The sequence below is a fragment of the Pectinophora gossypiella genome, chromosome 12 (assembly GCF_024362695.1).
Source record: "Pectinophora gossypiella chromosome 12, ilPecGoss1.1, whole genome shotgun sequence".
In the NCBI taxonomy this organism is placed as follows: domain Eukaryota; kingdom Metazoa; phylum Arthropoda; class Insecta; order Lepidoptera; family Gelechiidae; genus Pectinophora; species Pectinophora gossypiella.
This window is the reverse complement of record NC_065415.1, coordinates 2,607,659-2,631,989: the sequence shown is the minus strand read 5'-3', so window position 1 is coordinate 2,631,989 and position 24,331 is coordinate 2,607,659. Positions and strand designations below refer to the sequence as shown.

At 37.7% G+C, this 24,331-nt stretch overlaps 2 protein-coding genes and 2 long non-coding RNA genes across 6 annotated transcripts in view; 3 read left to right on the top strand and 1 right to left on the bottom strand.

The window, feature by feature from the left end:
• Positions 1 to 39: 39 nt before the first annotated feature.
• On the bottom strand, positions 40 to 1,382 carry LOC126371518 (protein FMC1 homolog). Of its 2 annotated transcripts, XM_050016839.1 has the most exons (3): positions 1,237 to 1,310; positions 1,087 to 1,150; positions 40 to 454 (listed from the first exon to the last, which is right to left on the bottom strand). In XM_050016839.1, exon 3 carries the CDS (start codon positions 443 to 445, stop codon positions 119 to 121), a length of 327 nt encoding a protein of 108 aa, XP_049872796.1. In that variant the 5' UTR covers positions 446 to 454; positions 1,087 to 1,150; positions 1,237 to 1,310; the 3' UTR covers positions 40 to 118. The 2 variants fall into 2 exon arrangements, with proteins under 2 accessions (XP_049872796.1, XP_049872795.1); XM_050016838.1 differs by having other exon boundaries at positions 328 to 1,150; positions 1,237 to 1,382.
• A 5,425-nt stretch (positions 1,383 to 6,807) lies between these two features.
• Positions 6,808 to 24,331, top strand: part of LOC126371436 (uncharacterized) — a 116,352-nt gene continuing 98,828 nt past the window's right edge. The window contains exon 1 of one of the 2 annotated variants that reach the window (XM_050016722.1): positions 6,808 to 7,113. In XM_050016722.1, coding sequence (XP_049872679.1) covers positions 6,988 to 7,113 — 126 coding nt within the window. In that variant the 5' untranslated portion in view covers positions 6,808 to 6,987. Of the gene's footprint in view, positions 7,114 to 15,960; positions 16,400 to 24,331 lie in introns of those variants that run through there. The other variant, XM_050016723.1, reaches the window with a different exon arrangement.
• Positions 7,655 to 8,936, top strand: LOC126371564 (uncharacterized). Its single transcript, XR_007567058.1, has 2 exons — positions 7,655 to 8,139; positions 8,230 to 8,936. It is a non-coding gene; the product is annotated as an uncharacterized LOC126371564 (long non-coding RNA).
• LOC126371563 (uncharacterized) lies at positions 11,232 to 12,424 on the top strand. The gene is made up of 2 exons (XR_007567057.1): positions 11,232 to 11,716; positions 11,807 to 12,424. It is a non-coding gene; the product is annotated as an uncharacterized LOC126371563 (long non-coding RNA).

The following is a 24,331-nucleotide window of genomic DNA, read 5'->3' as shown; positions in this document are numbered from 1 at the left end:
TTCCTTCCATTCAAAGGTCAGATTAATTAAAAATGCAACTTTACAACAAAAATCTAATATAATATTTACAGCAACTCTATCTATTGTACTATTAATTTATCACAAAAAAATAAATAATTTATGGTTTTGGGTCGTGAGGTAATTTGAATCCTACCATGCGTGCAGTGTCCTCCACAGAACGTTCACCCTTTCCCTTGAATTCCGTGTTAATCTCCCGGTATTTTCTGCCAAAGTACAAATAATCATGGTACGTCTTCGCTCTATAGTGCATCTCATCTATGGCTTTGCAAAGCTGCTGATCCGTTGTCTGGTACTTGCGATACTGATCCAAGATATATCTTGCAGTCTGATTTTCAGCCAATTTCTTTGTTGAACTTTGCTTACGAATCTCCGATAGAAGTTGACGGAGTGTCACAAGGACTGGCTTCGAAGTAATATGTGCCATTTTTCAAACCTTCAAAAGAATTAAATGTTCAGCTTTTCAATCATAAGAGATGTAATGAATTCTTCACTATTTTCGTACTGTGGTTTATCACCTTTTATCCAAAATTCCGAATTGAGTTTTTCTAATTTATCTTCTGGGAAATAATGAATTGCTGTGTCGTTGAAAATATCAGTGAATTTGAAATTATTTTTTAATGGAATTTCAGTACAATGTGGATAAATATTATAGATGTATGGTACTGTTTTTAATGTAATTCTACTGGGATGATTTTCAATTAATGATGTAAAACTGTTACAAATTAGAATGCAATTTTGTAGTTTGACACCCCAATTGCTCCAAAGAAAGTTGTTAGTGAGTTGTTTAGGGCAATGTGGTAGGTACACTATAGTAATTTCTTTATCAGAAATTATGTAATCGCCCTCCTTGTTTTCATCAATAACTTCGATATTTAACCTCTTTAAAATATCACATTCACTTTTGTAAAATATAGGATCGTGTGCTAACACTTTAGAAGTCCCGCAGATGTCTTTCAAACATAGTAAATATGCCAACTGGTGTCTAGATATTTGGCACTCTCCTATATGCCCAAGTCCAAAACAAACTATTTCAGCAACTTTTTTGGATTGAACTAAGGTACTCACAGATACTGACACCTCTTTTAAGTAATTAGAAACTTTTAAGTCGTCCACAGCAGAATTTATGCGGCTGAAAACACGAAAATAACAAACATATTATACGACATAACCTCAAAGAGTAAGCATGAAAGTTCTGAGTTACCAAGTAGAGATTACCTTATAGCTTTCTCGATGTCGATTAATGTTTCCTCCTTTTCAATTAACGCTTCTTTAGCAGGGATTTTCGTCGGTTTATTTTTGGAAAAACGTTTCGAGGTAACTATTTGGAAACCATCACTGTCGAATTTTGACATTTTTGACATTTCAGACAATGCAGCCAACATGATAACGCAAAAAAAAACGTGAAGTACAAAATATTATTCAGCCTTTTGTCTTGTCTTTTGTAATGAAATTATTTTACTAAATATTAAAAAAGAAACAACTGAGTTACTAAAAAGAAGCACCGTCTTTAATAACTGGCACATTTTGTAAAAAAAAATTGATTGGTCATTTTAGTTAAAGGAGTATTATTACTTTTCAATACATTTTATAGCTGTAAGAACATTTTTTTCAAAGCATTTCAGCTAGTTGTATTTATACCTGCCGCGCGACATCTTTTGTGGTTCAGCAGAAGTTCAGGTTCTATGTAGCCTAGGTAACCTACCTAACCACCTAAAGATTTAATATGAGAAAGTGATAGTCTGTTTTCAATGGGCGACCGTATCTAATCGCAAATTCAGGTTAATATTATGCATGAATAAAGCAAACACGTCATAACTAATTGGTCGTTTAAATATTGGTGTTAACTATATACAACAATATCTGTAATCGCATTTTTAATATCGACATAAATATAAAATTTATGTATACCTAAATATTTATGATCTTTATTTCTTAATTAGTTTAGTTATTTATTAATTAGGTACCTACGTATATATTTTTCAGAAATGATAAGATTCTAAACAAGCAGGTTCTCCAATGATAAAATAGTGCCTACCTACTTTATGGAGGCTTTATGGCTTTGTGTATACGAACGGACTTATTCTGTATTAAATTTGTGTTTTTGTTTTTATATTTATGAGTTAGATCTGGGGCAGGTACTACAGACTTTAATGCCTATATTATGAGATGCACACTACTGGTAACGACCGCGGGTGCAGACTACAGACTTAGTGCCAAAATCTTATTACCGCAAAGGAAATCGCGGACTGAAAACTACTTACATAAACGAATCATTTTTATTTTAAGGTTCCGTATAATAAAAAGAAACCTTTTTGGTGATACCTGTCTCTTTATCTGTTTGTATAAGTAACCAGTAGTTGACTCTTACCAAACGAGTTTCACTACTAACACTAATAGGTAGGTAGGTATCTATAAATAATATTCATATATTTTTATTGCATATTATGCAATACTTACTTATCGATTCATCTTCGTTTGATCGATGCGGCGATAGAACATATTTTTCATAACAGCAGGTTTTATAATGCATTTTATTTGCATAAAAAATCGATGACCCTCTTACGGAAGTAGCTTACCATGTGCCGCTTAACTCGTAATGCCTTGATCACACCTACCGAGTGGACGGGCGGGACAGTGCGCTCGTCCGAGTAGTCGCTGTGTATGAACATTACGACGAGTGCGCGGCCGAGTTATTTGGCGAGATAGCCCAACATACAACATACAACAACAACAACAACATACTCGACTGTTCTATTTACTAGGCCGAGTATCCACTCCCGCGCTGTTGACTGTTGATTGGCCTCCGGTTGATTGAGGGGAGGCCTGTGCCCAGCAGTGGGACGTATATAAGTAGGCTGTTTATGTATGTTACGTTATCTTTGAATACCTATACCCCGAGCAATGAGAAAATAGGTTATTATCACGTTAAACCTGAATAGCACAATCTATTTTTTTGGTAACGAAGCCAGGAAAGATGCCAATAAAACCATCAACGAAAGTGAATATTATTTCAGCAGGCCCACTGAGCCCAGTAATGGGATGCATAAACAGTTATGCAACATCGGTTCACGATTTTCGATCGAACCACTTTGCGGAACCACGTTTTATGGTCATAAAGTTTTATAACCTCTTACTTCCGCTGCGAAACCGATGGAGGCTGTCAATAGTCTTGAAATGCTGTTTATGGGTCGTTCTTCTTTTTTATCGACAATGATCTGTCCTTCGCTCTGATATGTTATATGTTTTAGAATTTTATTTATTCTTTCCATTGTCCAAAAATATAGTTACCTTATTATACTTAAAATACTAGCGAAATACTAATCGGTTCCTCGATTAGTGATTAACGTAGCTTGGTTGTTTTTCACAAAATTCTGTGACAGAGTGGTAAATCGAAATGCTGTCTCCGATGAAAAGGGCCACTCTGTCACAATATATTTTGCAATGCGCCTGCAAGGAACAGTATATTACCAAGATAAAGAGAAACACTAAATACTCCTCTACAGACACATCTCTATATGATGTTTTTTAAATATTTATTGCCGTTATAATGAAAGATGTTAAATCCGATATAACGAGAAAATGACTTCTTATTGTCGATAAAAAAGAAGAATGACCCATATACATTGTTTTAAGTTTACGCGGTTATTATCATAATTAAAACACATAATAACGGGTTCTTACCGCGTTTGAAATAGGGATATGAGACTCCCGATATTTCGACACTGTTGCAAGTGCCATGATCACGGGATGACTGATACGGGATGATCGGGAGTCTCATATCCCTATTTCAAACGCGGTAAGAACCCGTTATTATGTGTTTTAATTATTGAAATGTTGTTGTTAGTTTATACAACAGTAATTCTAGACTTGTCTTAGGCCTCGTCAATGCCTTCGGGCAAGTCTGGGGCCAGAGCAAACCCAACAAAGGTAAAAAAAAATAATAATAATCGAAAACCACGTTCTGTGCTCTAAATTACCTACGCCTTCAGGTTAGGTAATTTACGAAACAATTTTGAAGAACGCTGAGAATAAAAACCGGCCAAGTGCGAGGGTTCCGTACCATTGACTAAGTAAACAACTGTAGGTTCACAACTTTCATATTGCGTACCTGTTGCACTTATTTATATTGAGCAAAAAAGGAAAAAAATCACGTTTGTTATAGGCCCCTATACCCCAGGCCTCCCCTTAAATATTTATTTTATTCTGTTTTTTTCCAAATTGGAGATGTCCTTAGAAAACCTTAACAGCCTCCGTGGTTTCTATTCCGGATCTTACTTATGAAAATGCTCTTAGCAAACCTAACAGAATAACTATAAATATTACTCCACCGATAAATAAAGAAACGCAAAGACCTGCAAACGAAAAACCGAATGACAACATACACTTCTCATCAAAAAAATCGAAACACCTTGCAAGTTTACGTTTTGTCAGGATTATCAGAAAAATGTGTACATTTAGGAATAAATGTTAAATGTCGTTTAATAGTGAGTAATATGAGCTTATCAAATCTTAATGTTAATGTTCTAAATTTAAATGAATTTTTCATAGGTTTCGTATTTTGTTAAATGAGTCATTTTTATTCCGTATGGAGTATAAAGGAAATGGATAAAACAACACACGTAAATGAAAAAAAAAGCTAAAAAACGTTTATTTAATAACTTGTATTCCCTCCCCGAGCTCTAATTACGGCTTCCATACGGTTCTTCATCGATCGGATGAGAGTCACGATCACATGCTGTGGTATATTGTCCCATTCCTCTTGGATTGCATCTTGCAGCTGGCTAAGTGTTTCTGGGGCAGGATCTCTTGCTCGAATTCGTCTCTTTAATTCATCCCACAGATGTTCAATGGGATTCATGTCCGGGCTTCTTGCTGGCCATTCCATAATAGAGATATCGACTTCGTTAAGATAATCTCGTACGACGCCCGCGGTGTGAGCCCGGGCATTGTCGTGCATGAATATGAAGCCGTTGCCAATAAAATGTGCATAGGGCATCACATGAGGCTCGAGACACTCTTCGACGTACCGATGACAGTTTAGTGCAGGCAGACGTGGCCCAGACACGAAAGCAAGCTCCGTCTTACCGTCGGCGCTGATTCCTCCCCAAACCGTCCACGAACCGCCACCATAGCTGACCTTTTCTTCAATGCAGCATTGTGCATAGCGTTCTCCGTCTCTTCTGTAGACCTTGTTCCTTCCGTCGTTACCATACAGCATAATTTTACACTCATCAGAAAAGAGAACTTTGCTCCACTGTAGGTATGACCAATTTAGGTGCTCACGTGCAAAGTTAAGGGGCGCTCTTCGATGGTCTGCAGTTAATTTCGGCCCATTTGCTGGCTTATGCGGTACCAGTCCACGATCCTTCAACCTTCTTCTAATTGTAGAGTCACTTACAGCCACCCTTCGTACAACACGAAGCCGCTGCTGCAGTTGAAAAGCGTTAAGGCGTCGATTTCTTAAAGAAGTTGTTACAATAAATCGATCATCTCGCTCAGAAGTGACCCGATTCCTGCCAGATCCTGAACGGCGCGTGAACAAACCAGTCTCCCGATAACGTTTATAGACTCTATGAACAGATGACAGGCTTAGATGCAGTCTTGCAGCCACAACACGCTGACTAAGGCCAGAATCCAGCAATGCCACAACTTGGGCGGCTTCTGCGGGCGAAGTATCCATACGTTTTAGAAAAAAAACCTTTTTTCAGACGTCCCAAAGTCACAGTATTGAAATAAAAAACAAAAAGTTTAAGGATAGGCGCCAATTTTTAGTTTTTAAACGCTAAATGTACTCCAACCCTAAACACACATTTGTCTCAAAACAGTGATTCATTTCGTTTATAAGATAAACAAATGAAATTCTAATTTTGAATTTAGAATTTTCGCTTATTACTGTAATGGCCAAACTGCCAGCTATACATTTATGTATTTTTTTTCATCGTATGAATTCTTTTTTGTGTTAAATTCGGACAGAAACAATGAAAACGGAAGTGTTTCGATTTTTTTGATGAGAAGTGTAATTATGCTGCAACCAAAAACAACATGACACCAACGTGGTTTACCTCAAACACATTCACTAAACATGATCTACTTATGTGATTATATTTCCTCAAGCCTACTAAAATCATACGAAGTACCTTATATAGAGTATCGTGTACTTATTCCACCTCAGAATATAGAGTTAGAACTTTATTAGGCATACTAAATGTAGCTGCAACACACTTCAACCCTTTTAGGGCAAACGTGCTTTCACAAATATACACATTAACTACGCAAGTAGAGCATTAAATGTATTGAAAATGCATGTTACTGGAGCTAGGCGCGTTCAGAATTCAAATTATGTCTATCAAACAAAAGATACGTCCTTGATCAAACTATTTAGGTTGGGAAAATTGCCTACTAGTACAGTGACATCGAGGACAGTCGCCCAACGCATGTCGAGTGCCCATTGTACGCCCCGACAATCAAAATCGACGGCACATACATTCATATCACGCACCCGTATTGGATCCAACATACCGTAACACAAATAAGGCGACAATAAAGAGTAGCCAATGTTTATTATTAAACCTTAGTTTAGTCACCGGACGACGTTTCTGAACGCACCACGGCGACGCGCGCGAATTTGTTTTGTTTCCATTTTTAAAATTCCGGACACCATTTTTATGATAAGGAAATAACTTTTTAAATAAAGGTCTTTTAACATACACACATTAATAACACTTTCTAAATTGTTGCAAAAGTTTGAACACCTCGTAATTTGGGGTAGCTAATGTATTCGGAGAGTCGTAATTAATTCATTCCAGTTCGTTACATTTTATATAACAGAAATTATAATTTGCTCTGGTTGGGTTTGTTGTTTTTCTAAATACAATTTAGTTTTAACACGTCGGTTGGCTGCAGTGATCGTGTGTTGTGAAATGGTTATGTTTAGTTATACATCGAGTGTTTTGTGAGGTATGGACTATGGAGCGGTACACAGTGATACGTCGGTCGAAACGCAGGAGTAATGATGGACTATTGACGAGATGGCGGAGGAAGTGTAGCATCCTGAATCGCAGGACTTGGGTCACCAACGGATATGATTTAAACGTAAGTACTTTATTAATAAATAATAATATACTCTTATATTTTCGTCAAAACAAATTCCGGCCAAGTAGTTAATGCCATCCGCGGCAAATCTACAATAAGTCACAAAAAATACCTCAAAACAAACAGCATGTTTTGTTTCTAACTCGTGATTAGACTTTTCTATTGAGGAATATGTCTATTTTATTATTCGTCAGTTTTTGTAAGAAAACCTACAGTTTTTTTAAATTACCTACTCATACTCGTAGAAAGTTTTTGAAGTAAAAAATTAGATAGTCCTTAATTTAAGTGGTATGTAGATATACACTTACATAAGATTACGCCTATTTCCCATTGGGGTAGGCCATAGAATTCTACTTACTACATACTCGTACTATCCTGACATACTGTAACGAAGCATTTCGGACCAACGAGCCTTGTAGCGACATCTTGTGGTTTCTGACGATATAACGTCGTTTTTATATTTTACCCGCAGGAAATCACAGATGGCGCTGCAGGGTTATCAATGGGCCCGAATATTTTTAATTATTTTATTTTTTTCTAAATTTGGTATATTTAATTATCTGCAACATTTATTGAAATTATATTATATTTTATTTAGGTTTTGGATCAAACAAGTCGATCGATTGTTGTCGTTGATTCGGCGAATTTATGGTTTGGTAGATTTTTTCTAGTTTGGCAACTTTGTTCGTGGTTCTGGTGTCAGACTGACAGCTGGCTGAGCTGAGAGACAGGTTATGGAAAGTGGGGACGTCGCGAGAGCGCCGGAGACTCCACTGCCGTAACAATAATGTGGGCAAATTAAAAGCCACGATTTATCGGCGACATCAAGAGCCGATGTCTCGATTTAAATAAATAACTTAACCGAGATGGTGAGTCCTCGCAATTCTTCGTGCATATTTTTGCACCAACTTTGTGATAACCTCGAGGTCCTTGTTTTCAGCAACATCACTGAAATCCCATCGCCTAAGGTCCAGTGGGTGGGTTTAGGTTTAATCCGAGCGATGCCCAACTATCCCGGATGAACCTGTAAGTTATTTTCTTTGTTTTACACTCGTGAGTTGCATTGCCACGCTGTCAGCTGAACCACATGCTAATCATTGCCATTCCTTGTTGCAGATGGGGTTTTTGTTTTTTCCTTTAACGTTTTAAAGTTTTAACGTTTTTGCAAGTTTTAATCTAAGAAGAAGTTTATGATTGGATCAGACTATTTCAACAAATTTTGTGAATGAAGATTGCTACTGTTTTCTTCTGCGTTTGCAAGTTATTTCAAGCTTCATTTCGGCGGAGCTTGCCTTGGTTGTTTGCACGTCGAAGCTTTCCTTTGTGCGGCGCGCATGTGGATGTGCTGCGCCTCTCCTTTTGTCAACACTCCGGATAAGGCCCGGTGAAGGTCTGCGAGGTTGACCGGTGGACGTGCAGCCCGCCAGCTGCGTAACAGTTGGCCCGCTGCGCCGCCATCGTCCAGCACGCCCTGGCCTGAGCCGGCCTCAACTCATCACCTGTACGGTATTCCGGAACGCCTCAGGTAGGCCTGATAGTCGGAGGTCCTCGAGTAAGTGAGGTGCCTACAAGGAGGACGGAAAGATATTTTAAAACCTAGTGCTATCTTATGGTCATGTCACAGAGAGACACTTTACCTAACGGCCCATTTTTTTTTTTATGGAATACCATTATAGCAAATTTGTTTCAGTGGCGCCCTTCTTGGTGAAATTGTCGCTCTGTACAACCATTTTAGTATATAAGTGGTGTTGGCATAAACTTTAAGAAATTTTTTTGTGAAAACAGTGTATTTTTTTTTTATTATTAAAAGTGATGGGATTTTGTGTGAATTGTTTGTGTTTATGTTGCATCCTAGGTTAAGTTGTGTCTGTTTCTTAGCATAAGTAAGGTTCTAGGCCTCATACAGAGACCTAACTTAAATACTTTTTTTTGTACAATAAGTTTTAAACCCAAATTTAAGACCAAAGTGGTCCAGGGCTTATTGTCATATTTAGTAGCTACTACATTTGTGTTTTCATTATTTATTTAACCTTTTGTATAATTACAGGGTTAAAACCATATTTTGAACATTTATTTGATGCTTACTAGCAAATTTTTTTTTATGAGTATTGAGCTTTTGTTAAAATTTGGACTTAAAATAACTTACCAACAATAAAAGTTTGTTAACATATTTAATTAAAAAAACAATTTCACATTTAAAAACAATTATAATAAATTACTTTCTAGTTTTTTTTAAACATATTTATAACAGGACATTAGTTAGAAATTGAAATTTAGTATCTTTGTTTCATCATCATTATTGACTGTTGTGTGTGCCGCTGATGGCAAACATTTTGCTTATTTGTTTTTATTGAAATAATTATAGAACTGTCTTCCAATAACATCTTTATTGAGTAATATTTAGTAGACAACTTGCTTTACAATCTTTATTTATTCACAACATATTACAACTTGACAATAACAATTAAAAGTAAACATAACCTTCAACAAACAAAATTTATTATAAAACACTGTTGTTTCTTTTATTATTTTGAAAATTATTTACAGGAATAGACTGAGAATTGATGTTGTGAGAGAATTACACTAATTTGGTTTATATTCAATGAAAAATTTTTACATAATTTAGAAAATAAGTTTTGGAGGCAGACGGGTACATTTTGAAATATAGATTTACTTCAGTTTACTTAAAACCTCTTTTCAATCTTGAGATTATAGCTCCAGAACACAACCATAGATGTCCAAACTGTTTATTTGCAATCACTGCTCCGTTATGAGTTGGTTTATGGAGTGAGTATTTGTGCTGAAGCACCAGCTGATATTGTTCTCAAAATGAAGAAGCAGCTTAGGGAGTTGATCACTGGTTTCTCTCCGGATGAAGTACTGGACGATGAGTGGAAGCCACTGGCCGAATTCCCAATTATCACCGAAAAGCTGAAGGAGCTGCAGGCAAAGATTGATACTGCAGTGAAGTCTAGGGAACGTCATCGCCTTATGCGTGCTAGGGCTTTGTATAATCATCTTCATCACCGTCTTGAGCGTGTAGTATGCACGGAGTCTGTCGATAGGGACATCCAATCGAAGCAGAATGGGAATCTTAAAGCTTGCGGTCACTCATTGGAGAATTTTTCCTTTTCATGGTTAGCATTCAATAACATTTAGAAAAAAATTTTGGGGTTACTTGTGTCATTAGGACCTAGTAACAACCTTTTTATAACAAACACGGTTTATTTATGTAGTTAAAGACTATCAATTAAGTCTTGATTTAAAAATAACAAGATTGATAAATGTTGTTTATGTTGAATGTTTTTTTTTAGTGAGTTTATGGTGCACTGATAAGGCCCATACACACTAGCGTCTGCAACGCAGCGTTTTTATGAACGCTCAATATAGCGTTTATGTTTTTTTTTATGGGCGGTTATAGCCAACTATTTAATATAGTTTTCATGTTGCTCGTGACAACATTTTTTAGGCTTTATAGTAGCCATTTATTAGAAATTCATTTAAATAGGAAACCTCTTTAGGTTGACTATTTTTTTTTGTTTTTCGACGGAGCGGGTAGTGACTCCTTAAATAAGCCTCTAGCAACTGTTGTTTTGTCTTTGTCTTTAGAATTGGGATATCGAGTGACACTAAGATAGTCGTCAGCTCATCAGGGGTATGAATGTGGGTGACACCCAGTGAAATGGATACTGGGTGCTACTATATGAAAGAAGTGAAAGGTGATCAATGAATGGTGATGAATAACAGGTCGGGGTAATTGTTGTGCTTAGGGTCGTGCTGTTTAGATGTTGGTGTTTGTGCTTCGTTACGTTTTTTTTATAAATTGTTTAGTTGTCTTGTCTTTTGTGGCAGTTTTTTTTTAAATCGTTAAAATTTAGACTGGTTGTGCGCTCCAGGCTCTATGGCTGAGGGCAGCCGTGTTTCTCACCCAGTTCGAAACCTCTCGTGGGTAGGGGGGTATTGTAACGAAGCATTTCGGACCAACGAGCCTTGTAGCGACATCTTGTGGTTTCTGACGATATAACGTCGTTTTTATATTTTACCCGCAGGAAATCACAGATGGCGCTGCAGGGTTATCAATGGGCCCGAATATTTTTAATTATTTTATTTTTTTCTAAATTTGGTATATTTAATTATCTGCAACATTTATTGAAATTATATTATATTTTATTTAGGTTTTGGATCAAACAAGTCGATCGATTGTTGTCGTTGATTCGGCGAATTTATGGTTTGGTAGATTTTTTCTAGTTTGGCAACTTTGTTCGTGGTTCTGGTGTCAGACTGACAGCTGGCTGAGCTGAGAGACAGGTTATGGAAAGTGGGGACGTCGCGAGAGCGCCGGAGACTCCACTGCCGTAACAATAATGTGGGCAAATTAAAAGCCACGATTTATCGGCGACATCAAGAGCCGATGTCTCGATTTAAATAAATAACTTAACCGAGATGGTGAGTCCTCGCAATTCTTCGTGCATATTTTTGCACCAACTTTGTGATAACCTCGAGGTCCTTGTTTTCAGCAACATCACTGAAATCCCATCGCCTAAGGTCCAGTGGGTGGGTTTAGGTTTAATCCGAGCGATGCCCAACTATCCCGGATGAACCTGTAAGTTATTTTCTTTGTTTTACACTCGTGAGTTGCATTGCCACGCTGTCAGCTGAACCACATGCTAATCATTGCCATTCCTTGTTGCAGATGGGGTTTTTGTTTTTTCCTTTAACGTTTTAAAGTTTTAACGTTTTTGCAAGTTTTAATCTAAGAAGAAGTTTATGATTGGATCAGACTATTTCAACAAATTTTGTGAATGAAGATTGCTACTGTTTTCTTCTGCGTTTGCAAGTTATTTCAAGCTTCATTTCGGCGGAGCTTGCCTTGGTTGTTTGCACGTCGAAGCTTTCCTTTGTGCGGCGCGCATGTGGATGTGCTGCGCCTCTCCTTTTGTCAACACTCCGGATAAGGCCCGGTGAAGGTCTGCGAGGTTGACCGGTGGACGTGCAGCCCGCCAGCTGCGTAACAGTTGGCCCGCTGCGCCGCCATCGTCCAGCACGCCCTGGCCTGAGCCGGCCTCAACTCATCACCTGTACGGTATTCCGGAACGCCTCAGGTAGGCCTGATAGTCGGAGGTCCTCGAGTAAGTGAGGTGCCTACAGGTGTACGGACAGTGTTTTTAAACATAGTGATATCCCATGGTTGTTACGGAGTGACAATTAACCTGACGGACCAAAGCGCGACCTGTCTCCCTCCATAGGGTTTCTACCTACCTATGGATAATTAAATTTGTATATTTAAAATTATACAGTGTACAAATTCAAAGGGAGTTTTCTTTGTCTCATGCTCACCGGTCTATAACATCTAGCTGTGCCCTTCAGGTAAACACCACTTTATAAATTTCTGAAACATATCTGTATTTACATACCTTTTCTATTTCACCTACTTTCCTATAAGGTAAGCAAAAATCATTTGTTTCAATACCTACCACTTTCGCTTCTTCCACTATTATCAAAGATAGGTAGATATCTACTTACATAATCATGAAACTATTAATAATACTTGTAAGTATGACATGTATTGTATTGTGTTTCTATAGTTCTATAAACACCATTTCAATTACATACAAACAGACATATTCTTTCATTGTCGTCAACTGACCACATAACCGGTCATTACTCCGCGTTCCTCATAAAACACCTTAATCCATAAAAAAAACAACTGAAAGTCCAGCTTAGGTGAGGTGCTTATCACTTAATCTCGACACATTAGTTACGTGAACACCACGCAAGCATAATAGTAATTCGCTAAGGAATTTTATCATTCATCAATTTATTCCTCAATGTATACTTTCACCAATATAATAGGTACATACCTAAGTATTCACTTACTGAATTTGGCAGGTAAATTTGCATTGCACTGACGCGTTACTAATACTTCCTTGTTTAGTATTTGCATGTGGGAAAATGCAATTGTTTTTATGTAAACGGCACAAGTTTCTCTTCTACTGAAATATTTGGTGCGGACGTTATGAATTTTGTTAGTGTCGACCTTATTGTTATTGCAAATGGATCGTTGGAAGTGAACTTATTGATGAAAAGGATAACTTATGATGTGCCACACTGTTCATTGTTCCAAACATGTTGTGCAAGTCGACTTATGGATTTCATATAGATACAATTCAGTAGGTAAGTAATAACTCCGTAGTTCAGGGTCTATAGACTTCCTTTTGCAATATAGCGGTTATTATTTATTTATTTAATGAATCACTTACAGCAGCTTAAAACAGTACTAATGTGTTACAATTGAACACATAATAATAATTATAGGCCTCATACGTCTGTTTCAGACGATTCATGACTACATGATACCGCCTCCGTGGTTCAGAGGTTGAGCGTTGGGCTCACGATTCCGGGTTCGAATCCCGGTGGAGGCATATCACAAAAATCTCTTTGTTATCCCTAGTTTGGTTAGGACATTACAGGCTGATCACCATATTGTCCGAAAATCAAATCCGTGTTTCTAAAGGCACGGTAACTTGATATACAAATAGCTAAATAAACGACAAGTTTTCGCCGCATTATCATATATGCAGTTGTATATCAAGCCCACCCCTAAAAAATCTCAAATTCAGTCGTGTCTACTACTTACCCTTCGCGGACTTACTTTACTTACTACTGTACTTACTTTACTTTCTACCTTCAGCCATAAACGAATACCGTATCTGTACAACATGCTGCCGGTTGACATACGTCAGGAGTGCAATTTATATCCAGTAACCCTTTATTTCAACATCCTATGTGTTAACTGTAAGTATTTCAAAACATAATAACTTAAGCGAACTCCACTTCGAAACCGAGGAATTGGTTTTGTGGGGTTTTTATTATAAGTACCAATATTTTTTGTATTCTTATGAAAAATAAACATTTTACTTTTCATCCATCTATTAATGTACCCTTTTCAAAAGCAAATAAAGAGTATTTCTATTTCTAAACAAAACAAAATCCTAGATTCGCTTCTAATCCGAAACCTAATCTATCAGTTCTTATTAGCTGGTGATATGCTAACCAATTCGCCTGAGCGGTCACAGAGTAGCACATATTCTCACGATTGCGACATTTGCGACCCAATGCGGTGACGCTGCAAATGATTACGATTCCTCTAACCACGCTATTGTGATATAACACGGATTCTTAAAGTTACTTTATGACATAGGTATATCTACAGAAAGGAGAAAGAAGTTGGAAGGGACAAGTGAGCGCGAAACGCGCGCCATACAAGTATGAGCACATAGTTCATACTTCAACTTCGCACTCCACTCGTCCTTCTATGGAGTATCTTACGAAAAGTAACCCCCCTCAATCATTGAACCCTGGTCTTTTTGGTGAGCTGCGGCACGCATATGCCTTTATGTTTTCCAACGAAATATTAATGTGTGTATGTTTTAATGTTGTAAATGTATATGTGTCTCGTAGGTTTTACCTGAATAAACTTTTTTATTATTATTATTTTAAAAGTAATGATAAAATTGCAGCCTATCACATGAAATATACTTTCATTGTAGGTAAAATGCCTATGGAATTTGAGAAGCAGTAGAGCTATCGTACTTATCTGTTTGCAGGAGTAGTAGTAAAAGAGAGTAGGGTTGAACCGGCGACAACGGTTCTCATACAAAATGCGCGTTAGGGTCTTTCCAACCTTTTTCTTCTATTCTGTAAGTATATTGTGGTTGAATGATTTTGTTGCAGAGAAAAAGATTTTTTGGGAAATAACAGCACAGTCCACCAAGGCCTTTGTTATACTTACAGTTGTTATAAACTGTTTGAACACCCATCTGGAACTTATCTTTCAGATATTAGTTAGTACCTACTACACGTAGTACAGTCATGAGCAATATAATGTACCCACTTTAGGACTCTGTCGCACTAACATATTTGACATTTAGTGCGACTTACAGTTCAATTTGTCAAAAAAGTTAATGTGACATGGTACCAAAGTGTATACATATTAATGCTCGTGACCATACTACCTATTCATTCTGTGCTACTGCTCACACAGCCGACGGGTACAGACGTCGTGGTAGACCTCGGAAGAGATGGCGTGACAACTTGGACGCTTGCCGGAGGGACTGGCCGGAGTGCGCACAGGACCGCGAAAAATGGAAAGAGGAAGGGGAGGCCTTTGTCCAGCGGTGGGATCTTGTAGGCTAGATTAGATTAGATAGACTGCTTACAAAAAATACTCACTTTATCCTTGCCGTTAAACTGGCGAGCATGTAAGTTGGTGTGAAGATTTTGATGAGAGGAAGTATGCTACGAGCCCTTCTACTAAATTAATATAGTAATGTGTACATATGTACCAATGTATGTAATGTACCTACCTAACTAAAACTATAAGTTAGCACAGATTTCAGTACCTATTCACTTGTCTGAATAACATGGGGACCGCTGTTCAATGTAGGTAACATTTTTGATTACTTTCTCAGAAACATTTCTTCTAAACACAACAAAAAGTTTCGTCTCACCCCAAATAGTTTTGATAACAATTTCTATTTGTTCACTTTCATTTAAACCAGCATTTTCGAGGTCGCCATTAATATAATTAATGTATCTTTTAAATCAAACTCAATCTTTGTTCAAAGCTGTATTGCACTGGGCCTTTGAAATACGCACCGGTACCTATATACTTTCAAGGTATTTTCTATCTATTTTATATACAAACAAGTATACCGTAAGGTTCATAGTCGACTGAATAGGCGCGTCATTGCAACAGTCCTACCGTCGACATTTCATACTTATAAACATTATAGTTGTCGTACTGCTTAGTTGCCGGTACACTGCTAAAGGGAAAGGTCTGCTCAAATATCAGTTAGATCATGTTTTCTTATCACATACAGATAATAAATAACATCTTATATCGATCAATGGTGACAAATCGCGAGTGATTAAAAACCTTTTAAAAGTAAACAATAAAAAAATAATTAAAAAGTTTCGGTGACTGTGACAAGACAAAAAGTTTGCGACAAATGAGGTTAGTGTTATTGAAAACGAAAAAAGAACAGTGAGCGTGACAATGACATTGTGTTAAACAGCCAGTGAAAAATAACAGTTTTCGATTCTCGCAATAAAAACAAGAGTTGGATTTCGGAACTAAGCGCGACGGATTTGTTCGGATTTGTTGGCTTTAGTTGACGTCTGACAGTTTGTTGTCGTTTAGAAACAAAGCCGGGTCGAAGGTGACACTATGCCCCAGATTTTTTTCAAAAAAGTAATGGTGGTGCGAGATCGGGCGGACTTCGAGGTGAGTTACTTTCACTTTCCGCTCTGCAGTGTTTATACTTAGCAGTTATAACACAGTTTCCTAGGTGTTTGCTCGCTAATACATAACACCAAGTCGGATTACATTATTATTATGTGTATTTCCATGCAAAGTTTTCTATTAGATAAGCCATTGGAATATATCTCTCAACAATATTTTAATGTGCATTTTGCAACATTGCAAATTTCTTTCCTTTGTTTCTAACTTAAACATAACATCGTTTCTACTTCCAAAAAGTTTTATTTTCTACTTTATATATTTCATCCTGACTTTTTTTAAATTTCACGTACTATCCGTGCTATAGGTATTAGCTATTTAAATGTACATTAAGCCAAAAACATCTAAGTAACTTGATCCTTGGATTCATTCGACACAAGAGACCTTATTTCTGCACCCATACGTTTTTGAGGCTACCTAAGCCCTTCAGTACAAAACCACGTACTTAAGCGCCTTTTTGAAAACATACATTGTGAGGTGATTTTCTTCAAGAAAACCTCGACTTCATACAATTGCATTCCGGATAATATAATGAGACCACTTTTTAGCCTGCCTGTTGCGAGGTTTTATTAACAAAAATCACATTCGAATGTGATTTTTCAAAATGGCGCTTATGCCATTTTCTCTATAGGGTGACGACAAAAACATGTCTTCTTTTTTAAATTTATTTAGCTCTGGCGACATGGCCATTAGCTTAAAAAGAAACGTTAGTGACAATCTCATAAACAATGCATTCATCAAACTTATGTCTAAATAACAAAATAAAAAAAGAAGAAGGCTAATATGGCCATTTATTTAAAAAAAGAAAAGTAACTTACGTCTAAATACAATACAAAAAAGAAAATGACAAATTTAATTGTACGAGATATTTACAAAATAATGTAGAAAACATGTAGCGCATGGTAGTGGAACAGCCAAGTTAAATATTATAGCATCATGTCTTCTTATTTTCGAGTCGATGGCAATATAGTAGATAGTGCTCCCAGTATTTGGCTATGATGACACTAAATTTTATTACTTCGAATTGTAAGAACCTTGAACCAAATGAAAATCGACGAAATCTTTCAAAGTAATGTAAGCAAACGGGAAACACAAACTGAACTAAGAAAACTTCCTTAAGAGAGAGAAAGCGTCATACTCGTCATCGAATGGCAGTCAACCAGTTGATAGACGGGAAATGGACAAATAATGATGAAGTAATACTTAGTTGTTAGCTGTGTGCTCGAAGGAAAAGTCTTTTCAATGATTATGTAACTGCAGATGAGCACGGATCTATAATCAATCAATGGTACCTCCACATTAGACTATGAGGATGTGTTGTAAGTCGCATAGGTACTATTCTTTCGCATCTTTTGGCGGGAAATAAATACTAAATACCTTATTCTTATTTACGAGTCTTATTAACGGCCTCTTAGTAACGGATTCTTAGTAACGGCCTCCGTGGTCCAGTGGTTTAAGTGTTGGGCTCACGATTCGTAGGTCGCGGGTACAATTCCCGGTGGGGACAAATCACGAAAATCACTTTGTGATCCCTACTTTGGTTATACTTAATATGCATCTTTAATCTTTATTTTTGGATATAAATGAGCCTTGATATTATATCCATATATAGCGCCATAATTCTATAACTTATCTGACCCAAATATCATATAACAATATATGCCTATGTAACACTTTATCCACTTATTGTAGCTGATATTTTTCTATCATTGTAATAATAACTTACAATTTACATCATGTAATATTCCAATGTTTTGTTACAAGTGGCTGCACCCAAAACATTTATTGAAGCAGAACTTGTAATTAGTTTCGCTGGCTTAAATTTTTTTTAACAACCTTGACCGCCATTTTGCTACAGTCTCATTATCACCTTAGTAAATTGAAAAAGGTTTTGTTATGCAGGCAATTGAATAGGGCCAATAATGTTTAGTCACAAAAAAATGATTGGATAACCTACCTTACTGTTTTGTGTCAAAAGCTTCGATTCTGCCAATGGGTTTTTAAGTTACACTAATGGACACTAATCACGGGTCATTGACCTTTCATTCATAATAGTGTGACACTCAATCACACTGCAATTAGGACTACCTACAACTATAGGCATTCTGCCAATAACTATTTTAAAAGATAACTTCACTTGTGGCTGTGGATGACAGACGACAGGGAGCCTTTGCTTTGACGATGTGACTCACGACCCTCGATAGAATCAAAAGTAACAAGACTGTCTTTATAGATCTCAAAAATATTTTTATTCTGTTGGTAACATAGCGACGGGGAAGAAGCAAATACTCCTATCTTACAGTTAGGTCTGTGTAAGATAGGAGTATTTGCTTCTTCCCCGTCGATAGGAATACAGTTTGAATCGTCAATTTTAACATAAATATACCTATATTTTGTCGATGTCTCAACCGCATAAAACTACTGCAGCTTCTCACTACCTACTTGTATAGCTGAGGAAAAGTAAAACCTCAAAAACTACGGCACAAGGCCCTAGACGTTCTTTATTTAAAAATATATTGTGATCAATTTCAGTAAATTAGCTGCCTAATATTCGTTTTCAAGCGGTTAAATAGATTGTGGGCTTAATCACAATATTATCTAAGGTCCACTATCTCCACACACCGAGTCATTAAATATTACCTACCCTGTTCTATTGATCAAGCATCCACCTATTAAGATGGTTAACTTGTGTAACTTTAATCTTTAAAGTGCAGTTTCTTGTACATATCGAGCACCCAATGGTCCACGTCTATACCGAAATATAATCCTGTAAAGGAACACGAAATATGCAAACCTGTTATTTTGTCATATCCGAACGTGTCGAAACAAATTACACCTTCAAAGTAATCATAGTAACTGCAATGAAGTGTACATGACACCGACAATTCATAAGTACATACATAAACTCACGCCTATTTCCCACCGGGGTAAGCAGAGATAATTCATTCATTCATTTTTTTTTCGGGCTAATGTTATGGGCGATAGGCTGATCCCTTATCACAATAAGGTTCATCATAATTCATCTTAGGACTTCGTATCAACAGTGGCTGCAAGTTGTCTTTGAGTACTTGTGGCTCTGCCCACCCCATTAGGGATTACGGGCGTGAGTTTATGTTTGTATGTATGTCATTTTTTTTCATTTTTTTTTTTTTTTCAATTCCTACGTATTAAAGACAAACTGTGGACCACCGCGAAGCCCGCAGTACTTTTAAAATAATGAAACATCCCCTTACCTATTATCCTTATTATACAAGAAACAGAGGGTCTAAAAGGCCACATTAAATCAATGAGGGACTTTCCTGGAAGATGATATAGGTACATACTTACGAATATTGAACGCGATAAAAAGGCTATAGGAAAATCAAAAGATAATGCCAAAATATTTGTTACAGGTATTTAATTAAATTTCAGACCAAACGATACTCACACGCAATATCGATACAATATCCAATAACAAATAATTCAATCCGAAATGGAATGTTATTAAAATAAATAAAGTTGTCACTTACTCGTCGACGCAAGCGCAAGGTGCAAGTGGGCTATGGGAACCCAGTTGCGAAATGTTGGCGGCCTCGCGATGTCGATCACGCACGCCTTATCTATTAAAATCTATTCGTTTACGTTCGTACTCCAGGCGCAGGCGCAGGCGCCTACTACATTCGTTTGTGTGGTTGACTAAGGTTGATACCTATCGCTATATTTTTAATTGTAAAAACTGTTACTTTAATATCATAGTTCATGTTCTTAAATTGTGACTATGCTACTTTGCGAAACTATGGTTTTACCTTTGCTTTCGTCATGCTTTGTTCTTTCTGTACAAGTAGGTAGCTACTTTGTCAAATTATGTGCACTAATAACATTGGCACCTATTCCTGCAGACACCACCTAACTTTATTTTAAGTTATACCTGTCATTTTATTATCCGCCGAAATTGGGAGGGACAGATGAACGACAACTCGTCGCTGACGTCGCTAACCGACGTATCTGAAATTTTTGGCGAGTATGGATTGCCTTTTTTTGGCAATTGTCAATAAGACACAAATTATTTTAGCAAACAATTGCAAATACGTCATTTAGCAAAGTCAGCCACAAACTGTTAATTTTAAAATGAATGAATACCCCGGGCAACTAAAAAAGCCATCTCGGTCATAAGGAATCCGTATGACGTGTGCTGTCAACTTAATTCTGTCGGGTTATTGGCCAATATATAATTTTGAAAGGGTTTGTTAAATTTCTGCCTAAAATTGACGTGTATTCCTTAAATTTTATGCCTGTCGATTACCCGTCCCTTTCCTTTAATGGCGAATAAGAAAATGACCTAAAATAAACTTAGATGGCATGTAAAGAAGGAATAAGCACCATTGTGTGCACGTGTGCATCAAAATCTTACTAAAAATCCTATGTTTTCAATGTGTTCGTCTCTTGACAAGCACATTGAAAACACACCCATATTCAGCTGCCTAGGGCGCCTCAATTATTATTATTATTGCGTATGGCAGACAAATATCCTGCTTGGATCAAATATCCAGCTTAAGCTCCCTTGACCAAGTCTCTGCTGCATCCGTCACACAATGCAGCTCGGCTATACCACCTGGGAACCGGTGCAGAGGGCACTCGTTCACTATGTGAGATATGGTTTGGAAACTTAGATGGCATGTAAGGAAGGAATAAGCACCATTGTGTGCACGTGTGCACTAAAAATGTTACTAAAATCCCATGTTTTCAATGTGTTCGTCCTTTGACAAGCACATTGAAAACACATCCATAAGCAGCTGCCTAGGGCGCCTCAATAATAAATAATAACCCAGACACCAGGGTTGCTAAAGTTGGTCATCCACCTCATAGCCCACTTGAGCCTACAGAAGAAAATTTTGTTTGTCTTATTTCCCTGGACGTCCACTATTTCCCTTTAGGTACATTGTATGTAATCAACTTTTTCCTACTGCTATAGCATAGAATAACTATAGTCAAGTTAGAGTTATTAAGTATAACTCTGTTGAAAATGTGGAAAAACTGAACAAACATAACATAACAAAAACTTTATTGCACAAACAGGAAAAAATCAAAACTACTACTACCACTCTCTCTCTCTCTCTCTCTCTCTCTCTCTCTCTCTCTCTATTTAAAAGCTGCGGTCTTGTCGGTGGAGTAATCGCCATTCCTCTCTTCTTCCCGCCAAAACCTTCACCTCCCGATACGACACGACCTGCACCTTCTCTTTTATCTCTTCCTTTTTTTTCTTTTTTTTTCTCCTTTACTACTACCACTACGTACTACGTATAAAAAAGTAGTATTTTGCATCTTCGATTTAGAATCTGTGCCGTTCCAAGGAAAAGAATAGCGAGAGTGAGGTAAATATGGGAAGATCAAAAATGCACTTCCAAAAGGATCTTCACACAACACCATCAAATCCTAAAAGCATCACGTCATGTTCCATTACGCTGGTAATCAGACCGCATCACCCGTTGCGTCACCATACTCACTAGCTCGTCATTAAGTACTATAGTATCATACTTCTTCTACCGTGTGGGTTGTGCGGTGAATTACCAACCTCATCAACCCTGGTGTCAGGGTTATTACTGAGCCGCTAAAGGCCCCTGACATGGCTCATGTAACGACTACTTACTTACATCAGTAAGTAGTAACCGGGACCAACGTCTCAACGTGCCTTCCGAAGCACGGATCATCTTACTTTTTGGACAATCAGGTGATCAGCCTGTAATGTCCTAACCAAACTAGGGCCATCCGGAGGTCCCAGGATGCGAACCCGAGACCTCCGGATCGTGAGCCTAACGCTCAACCACTGGACCAGGGGACCGTTGTATTATATCATACTCAATGCTCATATTGACACAAATAGTAATTGATTCGAACATGCTTGTATCTTTGAATTGGTTCTTGATTACTTGTGTGAAGTATTTGAGACCCGCAAGACCTCAATAGAATTTGGTTAGTGACCCATACAAATGGCGGCTATAATTTTACTGGAATTTTCCGTTTATGAAGTAAAAATCTTGAATCACGTGCTCAGCGGTGAAGGAAGACATAACGATGTTAATCCACATACCCGAGAAATGCGTTTCGGAGGTATGTGACCTAACCTGTATAGGGCTGGTTTTCACTTCGCGGGTTGGAAGATTAGACAGGCAGTCGCTTCTGTACAAAACCGGACCTGTCAAATCTTCAGGTTAGGTAAGTGGACCCTGTGCATCTTGAATAGTTACATAATTATACGCCCTCCTACATACGTTAGTAACTGGTAGGTAACCCAACAATGCTCCTAATGAAATCACTATGTAAAATTAAACACAAAGTACAATGAAAGAAAAGAAAAGATATAGGTGCCTGCCTATTTCTTCAGGATGAACGATCGATCAAACCAAGGATGGAGTTGTTCCTAGATATCAAGAATCACCACCTTACCTTTCAAACACCAATCAATCTAAATCTAGAGATACATAGAAAGGTCATGAACCTTGTCTGCCAATTGAACGTGACAAACATCATATCCGTTCAGTCTTCTTCTATCGTATGGGTTGTGAGGTGGAGTACCAACCCCAACTTCATCAACCCTGGTGTCAGGGTTACTATTGAGCCGCTAAAGGCCCCTGACATGGCTCATGTAACGACAACCTTACTTACATCAGTAAGTAGTGACCGGGACCAACGGCTTAACGTGGCTTCCGAAGCACGGATCTTACTTCCGGTCAATCAGGTGATCAGCCTGTAATGTCCTGACCAAACTAGGGACCACAAAGTAACATTTGTGATATGTCTCCACCGGGAATCGAACCCAGGACCTCTGGATCGTGAGCCCAACGCTCAACCACTGGACCACGGACCACGAGCGTTCAGTGTCAAGTGCAATATACTAAGAAAAATAAGTGCAGTCTCATCTAGTCCTATTTAAAACTGATGACTCCACCGTTTCCGGAGGAACAAAAACGACAAATCCTGTTCCCAGTTGCCAACCAACCCTAACCTGAAAGAAAAGTAAAAGTGTGATTAACGTCCTGTGACTGTAACCGAACCCATAACCAACTTAATAGTGACTTCAATAATGCCATCTGCATGCAAATTGATACTTTATTAGCTTAGCAGTGAAGTTACGCGGAAGTTGCTTAACTGCAAGAGATAGCGCTGCAGTTCTCGAGTTGACGTCATCAAACGCCAACAGATGGCGCCACCAGTGGGTGCGCATGCGTCACTTAGTTCAAACTCTCTCGCTTGATGGATTTGTTCGACATTTTATTGACCTTTTTGTAGATGCCACTTGAGCAAGTCATTATTTTAAAGATGCACTGTTTTGGATTGGCATTTGGCCTGAAGATACTTGACAGTCATCTCGTTGGAATAAATGATGCATTTATAGATAAGATGCCGGAAATTGTTAGTAGTAGTACCCTTCAACGGAAGATTAAATTACTTAGTAAACATATTTATGAAGAAAGTCTTGTTATAAAACTTTGACATACATAACATAAGAAAGCCTATATCGTCCACTGCTGGGAGGGTACAGGTCCGAAACTATATGGACCTGTCCCAGAGATGGGAATTTGGCGAGGTTGTCAGAGTACTGGGGCCGGTGCACTATCCGGTGGGAACGGGTGACGGCGAGACCTGAGGCCTGTTTAATAAAACTTACAATTGTAAATTACAACGAAAATTTCGTGTTCATTACGTAGCTAATATGAAATTGCAAAATATTTGTGATCACAAACTCCGCAATGTACATCAGATTGTCATTGTAATTTACAATTGTAAGTTTTATTAAACAGGCCCCTGCAAGAAGCACGTCGACCAGATGCTACATGAGACCAATAGTAGCTGCACAGGTTGATAAATTGATATAATTTTAAAGAAACTTGACCTTCGGTGAAGTATAAGTTCATCGTAAAGGTATCTAGTACCTGTGTC